General features: G+C 35.2%; 2 protein-coding genes across 7 annotated transcripts in view; one reads left to right on the forward strand and one right to left on the reverse strand.

Moving 5' to 3' along the window:
• Positions 1 to 3768, forward strand: part of LOC105674684 (visual system homeobox 2-like) — a 51348-nt gene extending 47580 nt beyond the window's left edge. For all 3 annotated transcript variants that reach the window (XM_067347479.1, XM_067347480.1, XM_012371190.2), the window contains exon 7: positions 547 to 3768. In XM_067347479.1, coding sequence (XP_067203580.1) covers positions 547 to 710 — 164 coding nt within the window. In that variant the 3' untranslated portion in view covers positions 711 to 3768. The remainder of the gene's footprint in view (positions 1 to 546) is intronic.
• Positions 3769 to 4093: 325 nt separating this feature from the next.
• On the reverse strand, positions 4094 to 22810 carry DAAM (disheveled-associated activator of morphogenesis-like protein). 4 transcript variants are annotated; one of them, XM_067347477.1, is made up of 13 exons: positions 22574 to 22810; positions 22306 to 22487; positions 12076 to 12183; positions 10703 to 11011; positions 10201 to 10425; positions 9344 to 9941; positions 8843 to 9117; positions 8326 to 8658; positions 7514 to 7989; positions 6901 to 7337; positions 6515 to 6642; positions 6169 to 6339; positions 4094 to 6027 (listed from the first exon to the last, which is right to left on the reverse strand). In XM_067347477.1, the coding sequence occupies exons 3-13, from the start codon at positions 12115 to 12117 to the stop codon at positions 5761 to 5763; spliced, it is 3261 nt and encodes a 1086-aa protein (XP_067203578.1). In that variant the 5' UTR covers positions 12118 to 12183; positions 22306 to 22487; positions 22574 to 22810; the 3' UTR covers positions 4094 to 5760. The 4 variants fall into 4 exon arrangements, with proteins under 4 accessions (XP_067203578.1, XP_067203579.1, XP_012226585.2 ...); XM_067347478.1 differs by lacking the exons at positions 22306 to 22487; positions 22574 to 22810 and adding an exon at positions 18405 to 20928; XM_012371162.2 differs by lacking the exons at positions 22306 to 22487; positions 22574 to 22810 and adding an exon at positions 14494 to 17488.
• Between the last annotated feature and the right edge of the window lie 48 nt (positions 22811 to 22858).

The raw sequence follows: 22858 nt of genomic DNA on the forward strand, positions 1-22858 counted from the left end.
CGCGGCCTAAAAAGTTCGTAGACAATAATTTTTTTAAGAACATTTATTTAATTATCGAGCGCGTTAAGTGTATTTCTTTTCAAATATTCCTTTCGCAAAGCTATACATTTATTTAAGCGTTTTCTTTATTGCTGGAAATATCTCTGGAACTTCTCGGCTCCCTTTCAAGATGCACATTAATTTTTTCTTGATAATTTTCGCGTTTGCGAAATGCATGACTATTTTTAATTTTGAAAAATCAAAAAGAAGTCACACGAGGCTAAATCCGAGCGAGTGTTTTATCACTATCGTGGAGTGTTTCCCGATAAATTTGCAAACAAGATTGTGTGTATCGAAGCGCGCCGATACATCTCGACCACACGTCTGCAAATGTTGATTAAAAAATTACGACAATCGCGAGCGAGCTCGAAATTTTATCGATCGTAGACAAAGACGTAAGTCGATATGCGACACTCTTGATCGCGATAGTGTTGCTACTTACAAAAATTATCTACCAACTTTTTGGATGCACTACAGACATACGAATAATGTTATCAATGTTTACAGGCGTCGTACAGGACACGGAACAACTCAGAAACGAAAGTATCGCCTGCTTGAGGGCAAAGGCGCAACAGCATCAGCTGCAACTGAGCCTGCAGCCGACATCGGCACCGCCAAGCGGATCGTATTCGTCGCAAGCACAATCCAACACGCTACACGCTTCGGTTTAAAATCGTGATTATACAGACGCTCTCCTCCTGATAGTTCCGTGTCTGATATTTTTGCCGCTGACGCGGAAGCACATCGTCCTGCCTGTCCTAGAATGAATCGGCAGCACCGATTTCGAAACTAGTAATATTTTTTTAATAGGTATCTCGGCGGATGGACTCTTTCAAGGTATAAGGGGGATGTGTGTGGATTACTTCTGAGATTAATCCCGAAAGAAAAACAAAAAAAAATCAAAAACAAAAGGATCATCGATCGCTTCGGCGCGATTCCGATGTTATTACATTCCTCGCGTGTGCTTTTCTAGCGCGGTCTCGCAAATTCTCGCGACGATTGAAATCAAAATTTCGTAATGCACAGAGTAAATCGTGGAGATCGAAGACACATACAAACACAACGAAGCTTGGCGAACCAACTGATTCCGCATCTGATTCGTACTATTAGATATAGTATATCTGCGTGTCTGGCGCGGGTGATCGAAGCGGGCCTATAGATCGATACGGATTTACATAAATCTTTTGCAACGACTTGATGTACAATGATGAAAGACGCTTTTACGATGCACTCACATAATACGTTTCGCAGAAAAAAGCGAAACGCCACTGGAGAGAATACCGTGGGAAATAAACAATGAAACTAATTATTAAGCTTCATCCTGATCAACGAAATAAGCCTACTAAGACGATCGGTATAACATAACGAAAAATTACATTGGTCTGCAATCAATTGGGCACTTTTCTCGTTATCTGAAAAAGAAGAGTAGTTTCTTGTGCGTTGATCCAAATTTGACCTCAAAAAGTGCGTATGATAATTGCGTATTCAATTCACAATTAATATTTAATTTTTTTTCATATGCAAATTTAATTTAGTAAAGTTTTTTAAATGTTACTTTCGGGTTTTATAATTATCGAATAATAACAGTTAAATACAAAAATAAATTGGTAAATTTTGCATTAAGCAATATTTTTCGTATACTTTTCTTTGTCTTTTTTTTCAAAGCTTTAAACTGGCTACATTTAGATTTAACACATTAAAAATTACTCTTTTTTTCAAACAGATCTAAAATAATATTATCCACTGAATTGAAAATTATGGAAAGATCTTGATTTAATTCGGCCCCAAAATCAAATAAAATTGGCAAATTGAGAACAAATAAAACCACCTAATTATATGTGTGCATACGCATACGTATGTGCACGCGCACGTGGTATGTGTGCGCATGTATGTGTGGGGGTGTGTGTGTGTGTGTGTGTGTGTTGTGTGCATACACGCAAAAGCACAAAGCAGAGCATCACAAAGAACTTATAGATTTTGTTTTCACAGCATCAACTTGCAACGAATGTTAAGCAACGCAACGGTGAAGAAAATAGATGGAAAGAAAAATTGCAAAATATTTAGCAAGCTAACAGATTATACGAACACATCGAAAAAAAAATACCCGAAAACTACTGCTATACATATACAAAAAAGCGTCCATAAGACTTACAAATTTAAGACAACATCGAAAGTTAATTCGACCGTTAAACTTACGTAGGATAAAGCGAGATATTTTCGTGATATAGATAATTTCGCGCTAGAAGCTTTAGTTTGTTTAAAGAGGAAGAAGCGGGGCCAGGCAATACTATGATAACTTTTCGGCACAGCATGGTAACATATCTGTACCGTCTGGTACCACAAGAAACCAAATTTTTAAGAGTTAAGAAAATTTTGTATTTTTTTTTAAATTATGACGAATTTACTTACATCACGAAAATATTTACTTTATCTTATATGAAAGAAAGAGAGATAATTTGTGTGTATAGATACGTTAAACAAAGAGAGAAAGAGAAAGTGTGTGTGTGTGTGCGCGTGAGAGAGAGAAAGAGAGAGAGAGAGAAAGAGAAAAATGCAAAAATTTATTAGCAAAGACTTCCTGTATCCAAGTACTTAAAAAAATGTAACTGTTGTCAAATGTGCAATATATTGATATAAGTTCTAGTTCGATAAGACATTATACTTTAGTAATGGGTACGTCTACGTGAGGCGGCCGCAACGATGCCGGCGTCTCGTCGGGCGATTGTTATAAACAAATTTTACAAGATACATCAACGATCTATTAACGATCCTGTGTATAAAACAGAGAGAAAGAGCTCGCGGAGTATCGCTACTTCTTTATACTTTCCGTTTTTGCTGCGAATAAAACTCGCTCCCGCGTTGCATCGCCTCGGGGCGCCCGCCCGCTGTATATAAATATATAAATAAAAATATATATATATACAAATATAAAAAAAAAGATGACTAAAATTATAAATGTGGCTGCAAGACACGCTGAGCCGGACGAAAATCTTTGAGCGAGTTTGCGTAATTGGGAGCTTGCAGGATCTTCAAAAGGAAATAAAAAGCTTTATTACTAAAATCTCTATGCGTGTCGCGTGAAAAAAAAAGAAAGAAATCAGGCAATCAGAATATTTCTAATTCGTTCTTCCACTCTACTGTAAGATCGCCGTGCTATTTATTTAATTGTTTTTTCATAAAAATTATTTTTGGTAATAAAGCGCTCTCTTATTTCTTAACAGTTAAGATGTTAAAAAACAAGCACATTATATTGGAGCATTTTGGAAACTATAAAAAAAAAAAATACGTTTAATTCCTGGTACACAGACCCGTTAGAAAACTAATCAATAATACCCATGATTATCTATGATTAGATTTAAGATATGACAACGTATTTCTGCAATGGGATGGATCGGATTTTGTCTTTCTCTTTAATGGGATCTCTGCGAGGATCAATGATCGATGATTGAGCGAAGCGTTTCGTCTGGCTTATTGTTAGTTATACACTTACTAAGTTACATACGTAACGTAACATATTATAATTTAAAAGACTCGATCATGACGAACAAAGTAATCGTACATTCTTTCGAAAAAGAAACAAGTCAAGAGTCATAATGGAAATAACACCGCTGTTATGAAGACACTTAACGACGGACTTCGGATATGCAGCGAATATCCCTGCATCCGAATGGTCCGAAGTATAGCATAGTAGTTGGCTAGTATACGTAATAAATAAAATTTCTGAACAAATGCGCATTATTATTCGTTGTCCTCCCCAAAAATTTTAAAGATTTTTTAAATCAAGTAATTTTTCAATTCTAAATAATTTTATGAAAACAAGAAATGTGTGCTAAGTTTGCAAAATAATTTACATTTTAAAGATATTTTATAAAGTTCTTATCGAGTTATAATAAATTAAAGATATGCCTTAACTATTTTAATATTAGAAAAATATAAAAATTTTAACATAATTATAAATCAAACAAAATTTTGAATACGAGACCATTTTACTATCTTGCCCGAAAAAAAAATAAAATAAAGAAGGTTGCTTACAAAATTGTTAAGAAAGAACATCTGACATTCAATTGATATATTTCTTTATATATTAATACATATATGTGATATTGATGATGTATAATATACTAACTGGACATTGCTAAATGGCTATGCTCTGAGGAACGAGAAGATCAATATATCAATATATATTTACAAAAGTACAAAAGTTTACAAAACATTGACTACTATACAGCGAACTTTTCTAATTATTTTTAATAGCTTTCTTTTTCTATATGTTGGAAACTAGCCTTAACAATGATATTAGCTGACGTAACGTAGTTTTCTAATTGTTTAAATTGTATTAATATCGCGCATTGCTTCACTAAATTAGAAAATCAGACTTTTAACATTTCTGGAAGCAGTTGGCAAACTGCTTGTCTAGGCCTTTTATGTGTGTATTGACGATGGGTGGTATTATTTCGATGGCTAGAAAATTACTTCTTTTGATCAGCACCGTTTATCGTGTAAAAACGAATTTTATCGCACAAGGTGTCCATAAAATTCTTATCACACTTGCTCAAGTCAGTCATTTAATGAAATACAATCAGAGATAAAATCACAATTGTGTATTGCGCAAATAATATATAAAATGATATAAGTGATACATATATCTTTATGTGTACGTTATCGATGATATATGATGCATTGATAGGAACTTTATGGATGCCTTGTTTCGCTTTCCTCATGTTTAACGACTGATAATTGCTGTTACCGAGGCTTCGCAAAATGAATTGTGATTAATTAAAATCGTACTTAATTAACGAAATACATTATTCCACAAAAAATAAATATGCAATATACAAAGTAAAATTTGCCTAATTTATCAGATGTAATTAATATTTACTATTAGTATACAATTTATTTAAAAATACTCTATGCCACATAAATAAAAATCTGCACTATATTAATATGCATCATGATATTTTTAAAATTTCGTAAATTTGATATGCTTCTCATAAAAAATAATAAGATAATTATTTCTCTAAGATACATTGCACACATTCAGTATTCGTTGTATGACTATTGCTGATCATGTTCTATTCATTTTTTAAACTTAAAAGTTTAAACTTCTTTTAAATAAAAGAAATTTCCGTTGTCCGACAATTGTTTCGTATATTGTACTATTTTTAATCATATTTCTTTTATAAAAATTTTCAACTATCACTAGTTGATCGAAACATATTTCAAATTTTAGAAAATATGTTTTACTAGCTTTTGTGTTTAAAAAAAAAAAAATAAAATTTTTTTATTTTTAAAAACATATCTTAAGTTATCAGATTGTCACATTATAATTAATTATTTAATTATTATTAACCAAATCCAAAATTCAAAGCGTCACACTTGAGTCTCCGTAAAAACTTGCTGTAAAAAGGTTGATATCAATCTTACATTTGATTAATCTTTTCTTTGTAAAAGCGGTTTTCGTACAAAATTTCTTTAAAAATGTGCGGAAATCTAAAATCCCTCTTGAGTTGCTATAAAATCCCACGAATAAATTTATAGAAAATTCGGTGGAAAATGTTATATGTGTATAGCAATATTCATACTATATATTAAATTCCTGTATGTTTAACACTGCCTATAATTTGCTTTTAAACGTGATAAACTTTTAAAACAAATTTTATGATAATACTGAAAAAATGATCCATCTATTGAGATTAGTGATAATCAGAATCCATCGTGATTTTAATGGCGTTCTCGAGAATCTTCTTTATGAGTGCTGTGTCTACGTGACTCTTGACCGCTGGGTGTAACAGGCCGTCGCTTTGATCGTTTGAATTTGGCAATGTCTTCGCCGAACACGTCGCCCGTTCGAAGAGCGGATATTAGATCATCAAACTCGCCCTTATTGTCACTTTGTCCATTGCTGTTCGCTTCGTTCTTCTTGCTAAGTGATATGCTATTCAATATACCCTCTCGTGAATTCTTCCTCTCTATCGTTCTCTTTCGAAGCTGCAATAGGGATTTTAAAATAGAGATTATTAAATTGTATAAAATAAAATAAAGGCAGGCTACAGGACTTGTAACAATTAACAACGTAACAGCATACATTAATGCAATACATTTATCGATCGATAGAATAAAATGATTTACCTCCTGTTCCTGTTTTGCTCGACGTTCGTCCTCTTCAACCTTCTTTCTCATATTTTCCACATCTTGTCTCGCTTCAGTCAGAGCTTGCAGGAAATTCTCAAATATGCCGAAGAATTCATCTGGTTGAACACCAGCTGAATCTTCACCGAATAATCTCACCGCCCGATCGAACTATATTGATGACAAAAGTGTTATGACTAAACGTTTGTTACAATGATAATTAGTTTTAAGACTGATATTCATATATAATTTTTCATGCACAAATATCTGCTTCAAGGGTTCATTTAACAGATTAAAACAATATAAATCCATCACGTAAGGTTTTAATCGTAATTAATATTCTTACTCTTGTCTTCATGTCTTGGAATAAGTCTTCCGCCTCTGCTAATCTACATGTGGCTTGCGCCTGGAAGTCCCTCATTGCCGGTAAAAACATATCACCCTGAAGTACCTGAGACTGACCTCGATGAAATTCTAAAAAAAAAAAGGAATAAAAAACGGGAATAATATAAATGGTACAGTAAAAATTTATCTATTTGTCTTTGTACTATTATTTATTCCGGATATCTATGAAAACCTTAGACATGCTATTTTGATTAGATTTTGACATGCTACATTGATTTTTATGAAATTTATATTATAGATAAGATCTATAGGAAAATTCTATACTATAACATTTATTAACAAATTGGACAAAGTCAAAATTTGATAGACATAATATATAATTCATACCTATTTCTCTTTGAACATCTTGCAATCCATTTTTCAAGTTAGCCACTTCTTTCTGCAGATCAGCCATGCTGACTCTAGCGGCAGTCTTAACGTGCGGCATGTCTTCTTCGATCTCTAGAACTTCTTTGAATCTGGCTTCGAGAATTTGTACAAGATAATGTAGCAGAGTTGTGCCCTTGGAACAAGAAGATTTCGTATCGACTAGACGATTCAAAGAAGCCAATCGAAAACCGCATGCGTTACCCCGCGCGTTTCCGCGATTCACGTAATTTCCCAACGCCAAGACTAGTTCGAGAAGTTTTCTGAGCCTCCTCGATCTGGCCACTTGCCGGCTTGCTTCCAAAACCGCTCTCATCCTCGGCGTTAATTCCGCAATACTAGCCGCAAATTTCTTTTTGTAATGCAGAGAACGCAATCTTTGTTCATAATGCGGCACCCTAAAAAAAGTTAAGTTTTATTGATTTGCAAATGCGAGGAAAGTGTTAAAAATATTGCAAACGTTTAAATTTATTTCACATACTCAAAATGTATGTCTAAGTAAAGTACGATTTACTAGATCTATTCAGTTTCATAATCACGATTTTAGATTACAAACATTAGAAATTCAACGTACTTTGATATTTGATACAGGAAACAATCAGCCCTGTTTTGCAATTCCTTCTGATGCATATCTAACAAAGCAGCTTCCTCCGAGGATGGCGTATACTTCAGCAATTGCTCCACCATGTCGATGTGCAAGATGTTCTGCTGATCCATCGATAATATTGTCCTAGTGATCTCGTTGTCGGACATCTTCAGTTTCGAAAGCAGTATCGTGCAATTCTGCGCTCTCCTCGAATCAATTACCGACATTGTCTTCTTATTCTTTCCCAGAGTCCTTAAATCCTCTATCGAGCCTTCCGTAGAAACGCCGTTCTTCTGATAAGCGCAAAAGATCTTATCGATGGACTCGAGATCCATCACGTTGTAAAGTTTCGAATCGTCCAGTTCCGACCATATTGTGCCTTGCAACTTTTGCTCGGGTATTTTGGACCAGTTGAATGATTTCAAAGGATTGCTCGGTTGCGGCACGTTCTTGATTATTTCCACCTGCAATATTTAATCAAAATTATTTGAGCAAAAAAAATTATTTATCTGGCAAAAAAAATTATTTATCTGGCTTGACAAATCTAGCTCCAAATATGTTGAATTATTAAACTAATTCATAAGTTTGTTTAGGAAAAAAATATTTTTTTGCACTATTTTATATACTAAATCCAAAGCTACGCATAAAATTTTTGTTACAATGCCATTCCGGAAACAAAATACTTTTTTGCAATTTTATCTTGAAATACTAATTTTCACTTTTAAAATAAATTTTATTTTATCTTTTACTATGAAATATTATTTGTAATAGTATACATATTAAAAGTAGTGAATAATAACCTTCATGGGTGGAGGAGCAGCCGACATCATACAAGGGGGTGGCGGAGGTGCTAATGGAGGAGGCGGCGGCGGTGGTGGTGCGGGTTTTGTTTCGATCTTCTCCAACATTTCGTCTTCTACAATTTTCAAAGTGGCCTTTGCATCATCTGGCAAACTTCCCGAAGCCACCAACTGTTCTAGACGCTTCCTTTCAGATTTTTCGTTATTTATTTGTCGAGACAATGTTTCAAGATTATCTTCCAATTCGGAGATTCGTTGCTTTGTTTCTATGTGCATTGACGTCTCCTTTTCAAGACGTTCTTTGATCCTCGCTAAACTGGCCTCCATGTCTTCCTGCAAAATGCATTAATTATTAATTTAATAGCTACATAATTTTTTCCATATTCCAAATTAACAAATTTACAGAAAATTTTGTTCAAATTAAAAATGTTTATAATAGTCAGGGCAAAAATGTTACAATAAACATTGGCATTCATTTAACTTCTTGTTTTAATTGTATATTAATTTTTGAACTTACTTTTTCTTGAGTTCTCAGATCTAGTTCTTGCTCTTTTTTAGCCAGTCTCGTCGACATATCTGAATTTTCACGCTCCAACTCTTCGGCTTTTTTTCTTGCCGCCACAAGTTCCTCTTCCTTTGCGAGAAGGTGAACAATCTCTTTCACATTTATTTCAATTGGCGTTACATCGGGATTTTTTATTAATCCCGTCTCGTTACTTTCGGATTGTAAGACAATTTGCTGCACGATTCGATCGAACAGTAACCAATGCTGAGGATGCGAACCGTAATCCACTGAAAAAAATATCTTTAATAATAACATTGTTCTGCATTCGTTTGTTTGGCAAAAAGAATATTTTTTTAGAGTTTCAATAAGTGTTATATCCGGCTTTAAAAAAAATATATACTAAAAATAGCGATTTTTATACAGCTAATCATAAATGCTTTTTTCAATACTACGAAGTATTTTGTAGGCCAATGTGATAAAATCTATTAATAAAAAATTCAAAATCAATCTTACATGGCAACAAAAGACAATGCTCAAGCAGACTAAGAAGATGAGGATAAGCGGCAGTATGACTGAGTTTCCGTCGCAAAAGATCGAACATGGCACTAGCACTCTTGGTGTCCACATGCTCCTTTTCAAACTTCCTAGCGAGTTCTTTCTCATCCTCATTCCGCACCATTTCGAAGAAATCGAGATGTCTATCAAGAGTCTCGTTTTCGTATTTTCTCAGCTTTTCGATAATGGGCTGAATGCCGAGCATCAATAGTTCGTATCTCAGATGCAGCCTGAACTCCAACGTCACTTGACCGGGTCCATAGTTCAGCACGGCGTTGATGAATGACATAATTGCCGTTTTTAGAGATAGATTGTCCTTGTAGATGCCGAAGTTCTTGTCGAGATCGTTAATTATACATTGGAAGCGCGTTCTCTCGGAATGATACTGCTGGAAGTGCAACATGGCCTCTAAAACCTTGCGGTGACCGCCTGGTACCAAGCAAACTGCACCGAGAATCTCCAACACGGAGATTTTGGTCTTAATATTCTCAGACGCCAGCGACTGAGATATTGTGTTGATCGCTGTCGGGTGTGCCAATACGTGTGCTCTGCCGTTCTAGAAAGACAAGACGTACATTAAAATGATGAGAAAAAGGTAACGCGTGAAGAAATAAAAAATATATAAGATTGGACAATTAAATACATAGGTATAAAAAAATTTATTCAATTTTGATATCTAATTTTTGTAACGCACATATGAAAAATAAAAAGTATTTATAATTAAAAAAACCACATTTTTGTTTGTATTAAATATTTATATAGATTATAAATAATTGAAGAAGGATAAAATATTAAATGTATATAACGTAGCTTACCGAATTGTTCATTAAAGCTTTCAAACATCCTATGACGCTAGTGTGAAGATTGCTATTAGCTGCTTCAGCATCCATTGTGCCCAGTACTTGCAATAAAGCGTTTAAACCATCTAGCTCTATGAATCTGAGGACAAAGCTGTGCGGTTGCGTCCTCAACGCAGTTTTTAGGGCTTCGGCTTGGCGCATTTGATTCGACACCTCCTCATCTTCCTCGGGAAAAGGACTCTGTCGCACGAAAGATATAATATGTTAATTATAAAGTTAAAAATAACTTGGCAAGAAAAATGCATTATGGAAAGAAATAATTATCAATTCCGATAACAACTTTCTCTTTTAGTATAAATTCTATATCTATTTCTCTGTGAAGAATTATTTCCAAAGCGATAAAATCATTCCTTTCTTTTCAAAGTATTGAAATGCGATAATTCATAGAAAAACATAACAAAGCAAATCGCGTCGACAGCTGGTCGCCGATTTTGTGAAAAAAGTCTCATTCACTCACGCTTGCTATCAGTTTCAATCTGTTGATATAATCTTCAGGGTCGCCGCTAAGGTCAGTAGTCCGCAAGCTTCCGTTGTCCAACGTGCCGTTGCCCTTTCTGGAGCAATATATCTGCCACTTTTTGTTTGCTGGAAGTGCCAAAACTGCTTGCCGATTTGCTTGGGTCAGATCCAACTCGTCGACAAGTTCGAGAAACATTTTGTTCAGCTCTTCCTCGGCCGGCATCGGCAAAGTCGGCGTCATTGCTTGTAGCGTGAGCGTACCCGTGTGCTCCACGACGCAATACGTGATTTCCGGTGGTTCGTCATCCTGCGAAAAGTAATGCAAAATTAGTGTGAGCAAAAAATTTTCTTTCAAGTACGAGTTGTTCTGAAAAATCCTTTAAAAATTCATGCCACTTTTGGCAAGAATGGAATCCTAAAAGACTCGTGCGGCGCTTTAACGTGTATATTATCTGTAAAATATGTTCCGTAGCTATCAAATCTAAACCTGCAATTCTAAAAAAGGAACTACACGATATTCTTGCGATATCAATCTCTCTCGTTTCTTTCTTTCGTTTTATCCCGCCTGTCCCAGTCAGATACACATTTAATACCCGTTTTGCACTCCAAGAAGAAAAGACTGTAAAAGTTGTACTGAAATTACGATTATATTTATATAATGTAAAATTGTTTTCGAATTCACAGTCAACACGTCCCGTAACGTGTTAATAAAACACAAATTAAGGATCTATCGAGATAACGGAATCCTCATATCATAGGATTAACTAAGGACGACCGTGGATTGTGCCGCCTTTCTGGAGGAAGCGGCACAGCGATTTTCTTGTCCCGATCGACTATTGCGGTCACGATGTCAGAGACCTCGAATATTTGCGCTTACATAAAGTGGATGTGCCAGATACAGCAATACTTTAAGATGTTGTTGATATTGCATGCTGTTGGTATTCCACGCAAATCTGCGTTTTGAGACAACTGTGTCTCTTCATAACAAAAATCGAACTACATTTGATATTTTTAAAATAAAGTAGTTCCAGATCGATCAAGACAGACCAGTAAGAAGCAAGTAGTAAAAACAGCGCGAGCATGTAGATGAAAAAATGCACAACTTGGTTTTTGTTATTATCTGACTTTGTAATTGCCATTTCGCGATAACGAAAAGTTTAAATGGTTATTTTGTACTGTAAACAGTTTCTGTGTAAAGTTCAAAATATATTTTAGTGGTCAGTAAAAACTGTTGCAAATTTTGTTTCATTCCAATTGCCCGACCAGAACCATTTTGTTCCATTGCTGCCTCGCAACAATTTAATTAACCTTTGTTTGAATTTTATTGATAGATTTTTACGTTTTTTGCATACAAATTACTTAGAATCTTACCTGAAGACAACCGCAAAACGATTTCTTTACTCGTGATGGCATAGTTTGGCAGCGGCCGACAAATTCCTTCAGAGACTGTGAACTTTTAGCAGGACAGCTTGGAATTCTCTGCAAATTATAAGATCTTCTATATAGTTTTTGTTATCATTGCTATGCAACGCGTACAATGAAAAATAACGATAATATATCTGAAATAAAAGAGGATTCATAATTTTTTAAATTTTGTGTAAGAAATAAATCACGTAGAATACTTTCGATGCGTGAAAATAAATCAATTCTTTTGTCTGCTATTGATTGATAAAATATATCAAAAACTCCATGTTTTTAGTCTTGCATTAATTTATGCACATATAATTAAATCTACATATACTCTATATTTTTAAATTACGTAATAATTATTTAGAATCTTGCAAATATAGGATTTTAATTAATCATATCAGTTAGACCACATGATTATTTAATAATTTGCAAGCCAGAAGAGAATTTTTAGTGATACCAATTTATATTACATCAAAGATGCCAAAAATTTATTTATAACGCATTATGAACTTCTCATGATAATAAGAAACTTCTCGTGCACTTCATAATTAAAACTCTCTCTTCCTAAGCAAGGTGCAACGAGCGGATCGCCCATAATGCAACATTATATAATAGCAAATAGCGTTGTTTCACAAGCAATGAAAATTTCTCGCTGATTCAATAATTTACGTGAAAAAAACGCCGCTTTTCAACTTCGGGTTTCGGGCAGGGCATAATATTCTGATCGTCATAATTAGAAAACATGGCCGGCGTCAATTAAATCACTTTTCTTGTACATCACAATTTAGTGAAAGAGACGCGATTTCAATCGTAATTGTTTTTACAATGAACTACGATTTTTACTTTTGCACGTCTCAAACTGAAAGTCACTCTGCTCGCACGCGAATAAGAAACTCAAACTGCAGTCGACTACGTCGACCGAGAATTCGTTTTATCTCACATTGAAATTCTTATCGCGTCGGAGAAAACAGAACAATGTCAGAAATTATCGTGCGTTTAGTTATCGGCAGCTATGCATATCAGCGTGACGTCCTCGGTGAAATCAGCTGATCAACAGTCGCACGCGAGTAGTACAATACATTTTTGCAAAGGTATACTATTCTTATGTAATACAGATAACAAATAACTTGATAAAAATTTTACGTATTTATGCACTTGCGTTGATGGTGAAAAATGAATTTCGAATGGTGAAGTCAAAATTTGTAAAAGAAATGTAAATTATGTTAAAGTATTGTACAAATTATAAGTAGAGTGATAATTATCGGTATAATTGCATCTTATTCCGTCACATAATATCGCACTTTTGCAAATGTCTATGCGAATTATCCGACGTATTGTATTGTCGGATGAAATAAACGCCTAAACGATAGGCTCAGAAGGCGAGGTGGATTTTTCGATCATCGCAATGACGTTGTTGTTGTAAAATTGCTACGTCAAGCGACATCGTGCGATCAGTATTGATGTGCAATATTTGTGGTAATTGCGTTCACGTAAAAATGTAACCTTACGAACAGGTGTCTGACGGATCGCCAGTATGTTACGAGCACGACGCGGAACACGTACGTTATAAAATAGCCGTTTCTCTCTTCCTTATGTTCTCGGACTTGAAGATTCAATTTGTTCGCCAAGTGGTCACGGTACAGTACATAAAAACAAATGAACCAGGTAAAACCAGTCTGTCATGCGTGAAACGTAATAGCGCCATGCGCGCGTTACATCGCGTTCGAACAAAAGTGCTGCTCGATTTTTAAACTGTTATAATTTTGCAAAAAATAATTCGTACAACAGTTTTCTTGCGATTATTTTAAAGGCCGAAACCTCTAAAAGTAAACTTTTACCCCTATAAATCGATTTTCCTCCGAAGATGCTTTTGCACTAGGAAGCGAGATGAAAAATTGAAACCTGATTTAAACCCCGAAAAATGCAAAATTGCAAATTTAAACGACTCTATGGAGTTGTTAAAATTTCTCGCGACTCAAATGTACACAAATTTGAAAATTTAAATCTTTTCTTTAAAATAAGCTATTGAAAATTAATCTGCGATTTTTTTCGCTGTTTTATCGCATGTTTGCAAAAGCATGCATTTTGGACAATTTTTTTCGAAAATGTCAAATATGCCGCCGGCACGGAATCATTTAATGATTTCAAGTCCTCTTTGCTATGTGTGTGTTTTTTCTTTATTTAATTTTTCAATAATTGCTACAATACACAGTTTTCCATAAAATTTAATGTAAATACAACTTCCAAAACCAGCTCCAAAAGCTTTTAATTGCAATTCATGGCAAATGATAACGGCGACATGAATTGCACTTACGATTAATAGCAAATAATGATACATTTCTAATAGCTCAAAACTATAACTTGAACTATAAATATTACCAGATTCAGCTTTTCCATTTTCTCCAGTAAGGTGTCCATCTTGAATTTCTTGTCTAATGTAAACGTTTGCCCTTTTGAACCAAGATGTCTCGTGTCGAGGTATTTGGGTTTGAAAGTTACTCGCTTAGCACGCGAGGATTACTAATATTTGCCGACGGCTACCATCGAAATACATCGCGTTCCAGAATAAAACATACAGCTGAGCATTCGGCTATATCCTAATGTTTCATCCTGCGAAGATGAAACTCGATTTTGCTTTGCTAGACTGCTTGCAGATATTGCGGAAGTTATATTCGGCGTAGAAGTTTTCTTTTTTTTAGAATAGTTCTTGAGTAGAGTAAAATATTTGATGAATATCTTTTGCTTCACAGTGGTTGTACTTCAAAAAACGCTGATATGAAGTTGACGATATTTTTCATCAAGTTAATTCCGTTAATTCCTATTTTTTTCTTGCAGTTTGATTAGTTTGTGTAAAACTAATTATGAAAAACTTTATTTAAAACATTTTATTATTTTTCTCTTCATAAAGATTTTCGCTTGAATTCTAAATCGAATAAACAACTTTCTTTACTACTTAAAGCAAACACATGTTAGATGTAATATCTAAGAATGCACTTGCATTATCATTTAATCACTTTATAGGATTTTAATTTTTTAGATTTTTTCGCAATGCTAGTCATTTCAACAAGATGTCACATCAATTTTCTCTTTATTAAATATTTCTAAATTCCAAGATTTTCTTTCACCGTAGAGAATAATTCCAATAAACTTTCATCAATTGTAACAAAATTTGTCATTGTTTTTCTTTCTTTTGTTTTAATCAATTCTCTAAACTCTATGTCAACTTCCGAAGTTTGGTTTCAAATTATCCAGCAATGTTAATTTTCACCAGAGAGAGAGAGTGAGAAAGAGAGAGGAAGAAAGAGAAAAAGAGAAAGAGACAAGAGAAAGAGAAAAAAAAGAGAGATTGTTTTCTTTTTATTCGCCGATTCACTATTCTTTGTCTTCTTCTAAAAAAGAGAAATTTCTCCTGGTCTCTCATAGATCCTCTTCGTCCATTTCTGAGATTTAATTTGACTTTTGTTTAAAAAAATTGTTTAACTGTGTACAACATTGCTTTCACTTAAGTTTTTCACTCACAAAAATACTTTGTAATTATTGAAAAGTCAGAAACTTAAAAAAATACAATGACTGATCAAAACTTCAATCACACTTCTTTTCTGGTTTCGATCGAGACAGCGAACCACTTCGTCCGCAGAACGTTCTTGTTCACGATTGTAGGTTGAACTGCCAGGTGAAAACACAACACCTCTCAACCTACACAGGTGCACATGGAGGCCCCCAGTCGGGCACCTGGAAAGAAGGGGGGCCTACTTGCGCGCTAGAATTTCTTCGTCACAAATACTTCGACCGGCGCGCGGACTCAACGTGAAACTCGAGAATATCGTCCGCAATTCCCGTCACACAAAGATCGAAATACCAATCTACGCTTAGGATAGATACGAGTTATTAATGGGCCACGAGATAAGCGCGAGGAAAAGTCGAATCAAAACACAGCTCTGATACTCTCTTTTGCATATTAATGAGAACGATTCGAACTCAGTAGAATCGCGACGCGAAAGTATGAAATATTGTAACAAGCTCGATGGAGATAATTATCTACTTTGTATATAGACTTTTCACTGGTTTGACCAGATTTAGAGACAGCAGAAGATGCGAAAGACGCGCGACGAGCGCGCCGGGGTGTTTGAAAACGGACTTGGACGCAAGAACGGGTCCGTCAAACATTAGCATTCAACTCGAACATGACTGTGCAAATTCACAACATGTTAAACAACAAATTTTAATAAACAGAATATCTTATCTGTTCTCGATTCGTGTCGCGTTCGCTCAGGAATTCGGCTCGCGTGAAATATCGCCGAGCATTATTTAGTATAATATCAGTGATGTCGATCTCGACATTTTTCCGTTTTATCTAAGTGACAGCGCTTTCGCATTGGAGTTTGCCAGGCACTCCAAGAGCGCCTTAAGTGCATTTTCCATAGCGACTTAATCATGTTACTATTGCACGTATCGACCTACTGAAGAAGACCCGTTACGCGATTCCTCTCCCTTCCACCGCAGTAGTTATCGCCCTCTTCGTTTCACTTTTAGTACATACTTCGACGATGTATAGCCGGATACGATCTGACGTCGTTATATCTAAATCAACAGAATATTAATTTGTAGGTAGCGTTATCACGATGGAGTCGTGACTGTACTAGAAATACCTCAGCCGCAATCTAACTGGTACGCGAATTTTATTTAATCTCAGTCGTCGGCAGTAAAGTAACATTTAAGCTACTGTTAAATGTATAATAACAACAATTAAATCAATTTAATAAATTAATCGGACAAATAAATAATGGATAAAAAATATATTACGAATGAGAATAATAAATCGGAGATAAAATATCAATGAGTCACAAAGGAAAGGCGAACAGCGGATTTTTATTCGTATAACAAAGATCATTTAGAGATTCATATGTCGTTTCTCAAGTCAAGTTCCTCGGTCACTAATATTTTACGTCCCGTTAAGCATTATTGCATATATTTTTTTTTAACGTGAATCGACTCGCGCTATAGATAGAATCTGGTTAAGACACACGGCTCATATTCAACTCGTCTAATATTCAGCGTGGGTGCGTTCATAACCGCGAAGGTCATTCATGAATTATTTTGCAATTCCGTTCTCGTTCGCGACGTACCGGTTCCTAATTCTTCAACAAAGTTTTGCGTTTGCAAAAGAGCTCTCTTTCCATTACGTACTTTCTGGCATATTCTCGCATGTTTCAACCGCAACAAGCGACTGTATTCGCGAAGATCCGCCGCGTCCGGGCGCGCGCTGGCATTTTAAACAAGTATAGATAATTGTCATTGACGATCGACCGAGAGCCGTGTATTCAGTAAGCCACGCGCAACACATTCCCAGAAGACACATCTTACGTATACCTGCTGTCCGATACAAATCGTGACATACTGACCCGTCGATTTTAAAATAAATTCAGTGGCTGCGCTGCACGTACGTTAACGGTGTGTTCCAATATAGAAGACGCATTTTAATTTGCTAGATGCGGTAAAAAGCTGACGTGCGAGCCGAGACGCAAAGAAGACGACTAATTGTGACTTCCCGACACGTAAATGGTCTGCAAGTTTGTCGTGCATATTTAATGTTTTGTTCTTCTCAGACATACGTGTATATTTACACGTTATTTTGTATTACGCGCGTGCGTAATACAAAATAACATTATATAGCACAAAATAAAATAATAATATAGCACTGTGAATGGCGGGTGTAATATAAATATACTGCGCATTATATGTACATATTATTAAGAATGAGAATAACTCCGTGTCGCAGAGATTCATGCTGCGGAGTGCGGACAACGAAAAGATTGGTTATTTCCGGTTGATACTTGTGAACTGTCTAGTGCATATTTGTTTATATTAGAAAATAGCTGCTCATCCACCCACACAAATTAAATATTACTTTTCGCGGAAGTCAATATTTTATACGCGATTCTCTTATGTTTCTCTTTAAAATATGCATAACACGTGGTGTTTCAAAGATCAATAATGATGCAGAAGGCATTAAAAGTCAGAAATGTGGTTATTGATGCGCAAAAACCTACTAATTATTATATAAATAAATATATATTGTCATTAAAATTATAATACACACACACACACACACACACACACACACACATATATATATATAGCAGGCCAATATAATTACAACATTACTATTTTTTTTTAAATAAACTATACCTTCTATTTCAAGCCATATTGTATAAACTTATTGTTAGAATGCAAAGAGCACGTGCATTAAATTAATGCCGTAATTTATTCCGATACTTAAAAATATGTACCTTGTAAAGACATTTTAATTTCGTTATTTTCAACGATAATTCAAACACACTTTAAATCACTTATGTACTGTTTTTTTCTTCACACCACTTATTACTTTATTTGCACTGATCACACTTCACTTCTTACGCTCTTCTCCAATGTAGTGTGAGAGAGCCGAACCAATACTTTTATCCCAGCACGCATTCGCATTTTATCGATCGAAGCAGCGCGCACGGACGTTAAGGAAATGAAATCCCGCCTTTAACGCTTCCTGTATAATTTTCATGCATTTTCACCAGCGACATTTTCACGTGTCGAACTGAACGCCGCAACGGTCCGCAAGAGTCTCCCGTAATATTTTGCCCAGAACGTGATCGTACATATGTTCGTACGTATTTGTGTGCGTTTGTCCTCGGACGAGCACGTGGCCTTTACGCCTAACTCACATAAGGGCTGGAAGGTAGTGGTGGTGGGACCCATTGTAGTGGGTACTGCCGATGCTGTGTTCGAATCGTCGAACGAAGGGTAGTTCTCGGCGCTTTTAGGGGGAAACTGGACCTTCGTGCTGTGGACTAAACATCTGTCTGAGCACCCCACTGCTCTGCCATCATCTGCCCTATTGCCTTCAGATGTGGTCTATTTTTTTTTTAAACTTCACAGACTCGAACTAAATATGCCGGATTAGTTGCAAACTTCGAACTTTACCAGCGTTTGCGCCCGTATCGAGATCCACAAATGTTTTTTATTTGCTTGATGTATTTCTCTTAGAAAGTATCAGTCTGGAATATTATATAAACTTCATTCTTTTACTTTCAATTACAAACATAAATTGGCCAAAACGTAAAGAGTCAGAATATTTTCTCTTTATAATTAAATTTTGACTCTTCATGTATTAATTAGAAAAATAACAGTTTTTTTGTCTTTACAAAATATTTCCAAATAAATATCTTAATTTTTTTTTTATTTTTTAACTCATTATTTGAGGTAAATATTGTTCGACCACATAAGTCGCCGCGTTACATGTGTAAAGAAACACTTATTTTCACTTGTGATAATTGAATCAATAATTGAACCGTATTTCTCAATGAAAGGACTTTCTGTGTGTGCGCACACTATTACAAGAAAGTTTCAAGGTCGCATTCGTCAAGTTGCATATGCCGAAACCCAAAGTTCAAAGGCGTTGTCTGTTATTATCGGCGCGACGTGAAATCACGACCGTCCAGACTCCCCTAGTTCTAATTGCTGTGAATTGCCACCAATTGTCGACTGACTGCAGTATTCCTGCAGCTCTAATTTGCGGCTCGCGTAGTGATGATATTCGCAGCTTCGTATTGCACGCTGGACGATCTCGCGAGTGAATGTTATCGTTACATCGCGAAATCGTCGCGTACGCAATACGAGCGCACTAGCATGCGATGATTGCTTTAATCATATATAGCAGTTCAACTGCTGGTCTTTTTCCTCTTCTAAGTATTCATAATAATTATTTCTTAACTAAAGCAGATATGACAGATTATTATACAATAGATACGCCAGATTAAACACGCCGTATTGAATAGCGCATTGCTGAGATTATTTTGAGATAAAAATTGAGATAAAAAAGTCCTAATCAAAATTTCAAATTCGTGCGTTTATGCATGACATATGAAAATGAGGTATGCATATACATACATACTCATATGGAGCTCGCGCTACGAGTCTTCGTAAATACATGTAAGAAAGGTGAAAGCGATATGAAGGGAATATGAGCGCGGAGAGAAAAAGAGAAAGCATAATTTATTAAGAAGAGACGGAAAACTCTGTTCTTTATGAGAAGAGCATATGTAAAATTCCTCATATTCGACGAGCCGTGCAGAATTATTATGGCAGATATCAATTTTTTATTAATAATTATCTTATTATATTATTAATAATAATGATATGAGCGCTCTTTTGCACTTTTCCTGATGTAAAAAATGCAGAAACGCAGAAAGTGAAATTAAAACAAAAAAATCATAGATATACTAACTTTTTTCATTAAAAATACTGTTTCCAAGTTTGTTTTTTATAATTTAAATGAAATAGTAGCAAGAACATATTCTCAGGAACTTCATATTTTACTTTGTAGAGAATTGTAGACACATTTAACATTAGTGAGTTAAATTCCAGTCTAATTTTGTAATGTAACAGTTACGAAATGATATGTATCTTAGTAATGTCATTTCGTAAAAAAAAAAAAAATATGCTGAAGGGAGGCAGAGACGAATGCGTGGCGTGTAATGCACTCGTCGGTCAAACAACAATGGTGCACAGTTTTCAATACCGAATGTCAGTATAATAGCAATAAGCATAAGCCTACATGTAGAAATTGTGTAGGAAGTCACTGACATTTTCAAATGTCAGCGGGCCCTCTTACAATGTGCAGCTTATCATTTGGGTTACGACGAACCCATAGGCTTATATACCTGCATTCAACGAGCGTCACAAGAAAGAATTTCAAAAATTGCAGGAATTTAGATTTCAAAAATTACACAAAAATCATATAAATATCTTTATAACATGCTTTTATGAATGCCGTTGTTTGAAAAACGTATATATTTTGACGTGATAAAATTGAGAAACGTGGAAGAACATTTTGTGCACCAAGTATATAAAAATTATATATATATAAATTAATTTATCAATTATAATAAAATTCCAAACTTTCACAGTTATATAAAAAATGCAAATACCGCGCAAATCAAATAAATTCATTTAGTTGTAATAAAGACGTTGATTTTAAACTGTACAAGGCGAAGAAAGGCGAAAGTACTAAGAAGAACTCTTGCGTGTCTTATTTACCTACTCGTATAATCGGCTTCAGCATCTTTAAATTGTCATTCAACTCTCACATTAAAGTATGCAATGTCTACAATGTATAGCTGCAAATAGCAGTTGTAATTAGCAAAATGTGAAATTTCGATAGCTTTTACTAGGACATTAACAACTTTGAATAATAAACATGTTAAAAATATTACAATACATTGTAAATGTTCTAACAGAAATTGTAGATAATTAAAGTTTTGAACGATTACCGGCTTTAAATGTAACAAATTAAACCGTTAAATTAAAATTCATTAATGTATTTAAAATTTCGATGATGTATTAAAGTTATTAATAATGTAATATTAATTAAAAATCTTTTAATACAGTTTTTTATTTGAAATATATTAAGCTGTAACGTTCAAAAACTTTTATATGTTTAAAATAAATTAACTTTTGGATGTAAGGTCGCAAATAATTAAAATCATTTCATTAGCGCGACATAAAATATTGAATGCAAGCAAAATTAGAATTAAGAAATTAATCAATTTAGTGCAAGACACTTTTCAATAAGCAAGCAGCTAATTTCCTGCCGTATGTGTGAAGCAATTAATCACTCATGATTAATAAATGTCCAATGTTTTCTCACATTACTACTGTAATAATGACAATTATCGTTATCATAAAAATAAGGCACAAGGACTGCTATCGACTTGTCACTATGATTAAATAGTACAAATATACAACATATTTGTCTTTTATAAACAATAATATATCGTCACTAATCTTTTGCTAGATAAAGTGTATATATCTTATTAAGCACATCGAGTATAATTGCAATTCAAATGTTTTAAACATAAAATAATATCTTTAAACAAAACTTTATTTATTATGAGTTTATTATTTAGGTATAAGCATATCTTAGCATTATGCGTTTTTAATTATTTACAGCCTAAATCATCGTATTTAAATATTTTACTACAATTGTAATAGTTGTAATGTACTTAAGAGTATTAAATAACACTCGTTTCATTTATTAATCGAATTTGCAATCAACTCCGTGCTCAGTAGAGCAACACTCTATCTGCGGAAAGTGAACAGTTGGTTCGGATTACAATGAAGGGATCGGCCGAGCCTTACCAGATCTCTCGCAGGCTGCGAAATGTGGGGATCTCTTGGTCGCACCGGTCGGAACGCGCCGATCAATAAGAGGCAAAAAAGCACATGTCCCAATGACGTCTCACGCCGTAGCGCTCAACAAGGATCAACATCGGGCATCCCCAAGACGGCGTCGCCTGACGACGTCGCGCGTCATCGGCGAACTGAAACGGACAGTGCAAGTTTTGGCGTATTGTCTGGCTAACGCATTAGATCTACGTAAATAACACGACGGATGCCATTGCTTTACCGCTGAAACTTATGCGAATAGACGGAACTGTGTCGTTAACGATCGGATAAGACTATAACGGCGTTGACGATATGACAAGAGCGGCAGCGTCGGGACGGAGGCGGGACGCGCAGCGCGAAAGCCGAGAAAAGTCGGGACACTGGCCTGCCATCGATAGAACCGTCGACTCGGCGCAGCGACTCTAGTTTCGTGACAACGCATTGCGCCGACGTCACAGCGACGTCGACGTCGTCGTCAAGGCGACGGCGCGCCGGGCTCTTTTTTCTCGCGCGTCGCATATCGGTC

Source organism: Linepithema humile, chromosome 1 (assembly GCF_040581485.1).
Source record: "Linepithema humile isolate Giens D197 chromosome 1, Lhum_UNIL_v1.0, whole genome shotgun sequence".
Taxonomy (NCBI): Eukaryota; Metazoa; Arthropoda; class Insecta; order Hymenoptera; family Formicidae; genus Linepithema; species Linepithema humile.

Bases quoted from the DNA above. Each gene is read 5' to 3' on its own strand.
- DAAM (XM_067347476.1), bottom strand. From the start codon at position 12,858: ATGTTTTCTAATTATGACGATCAGAATATTATGCCCTGCCCGAAACCC. The intron at 11,012-12,075 runs GTAAGATTCTAA...TACTTTTCGCAG, and splicing joins CGTTTTGCGGTTGTCTTCAG to GATGACGAACCACCGGAAAT. The intron at 7,338-7,513 runs GTACGTTGAATT...AACTTTTTTTAG, and splicing joins TTCCTGTATCAAATATCAAA to GGTGCCGCATTATGAACAAA.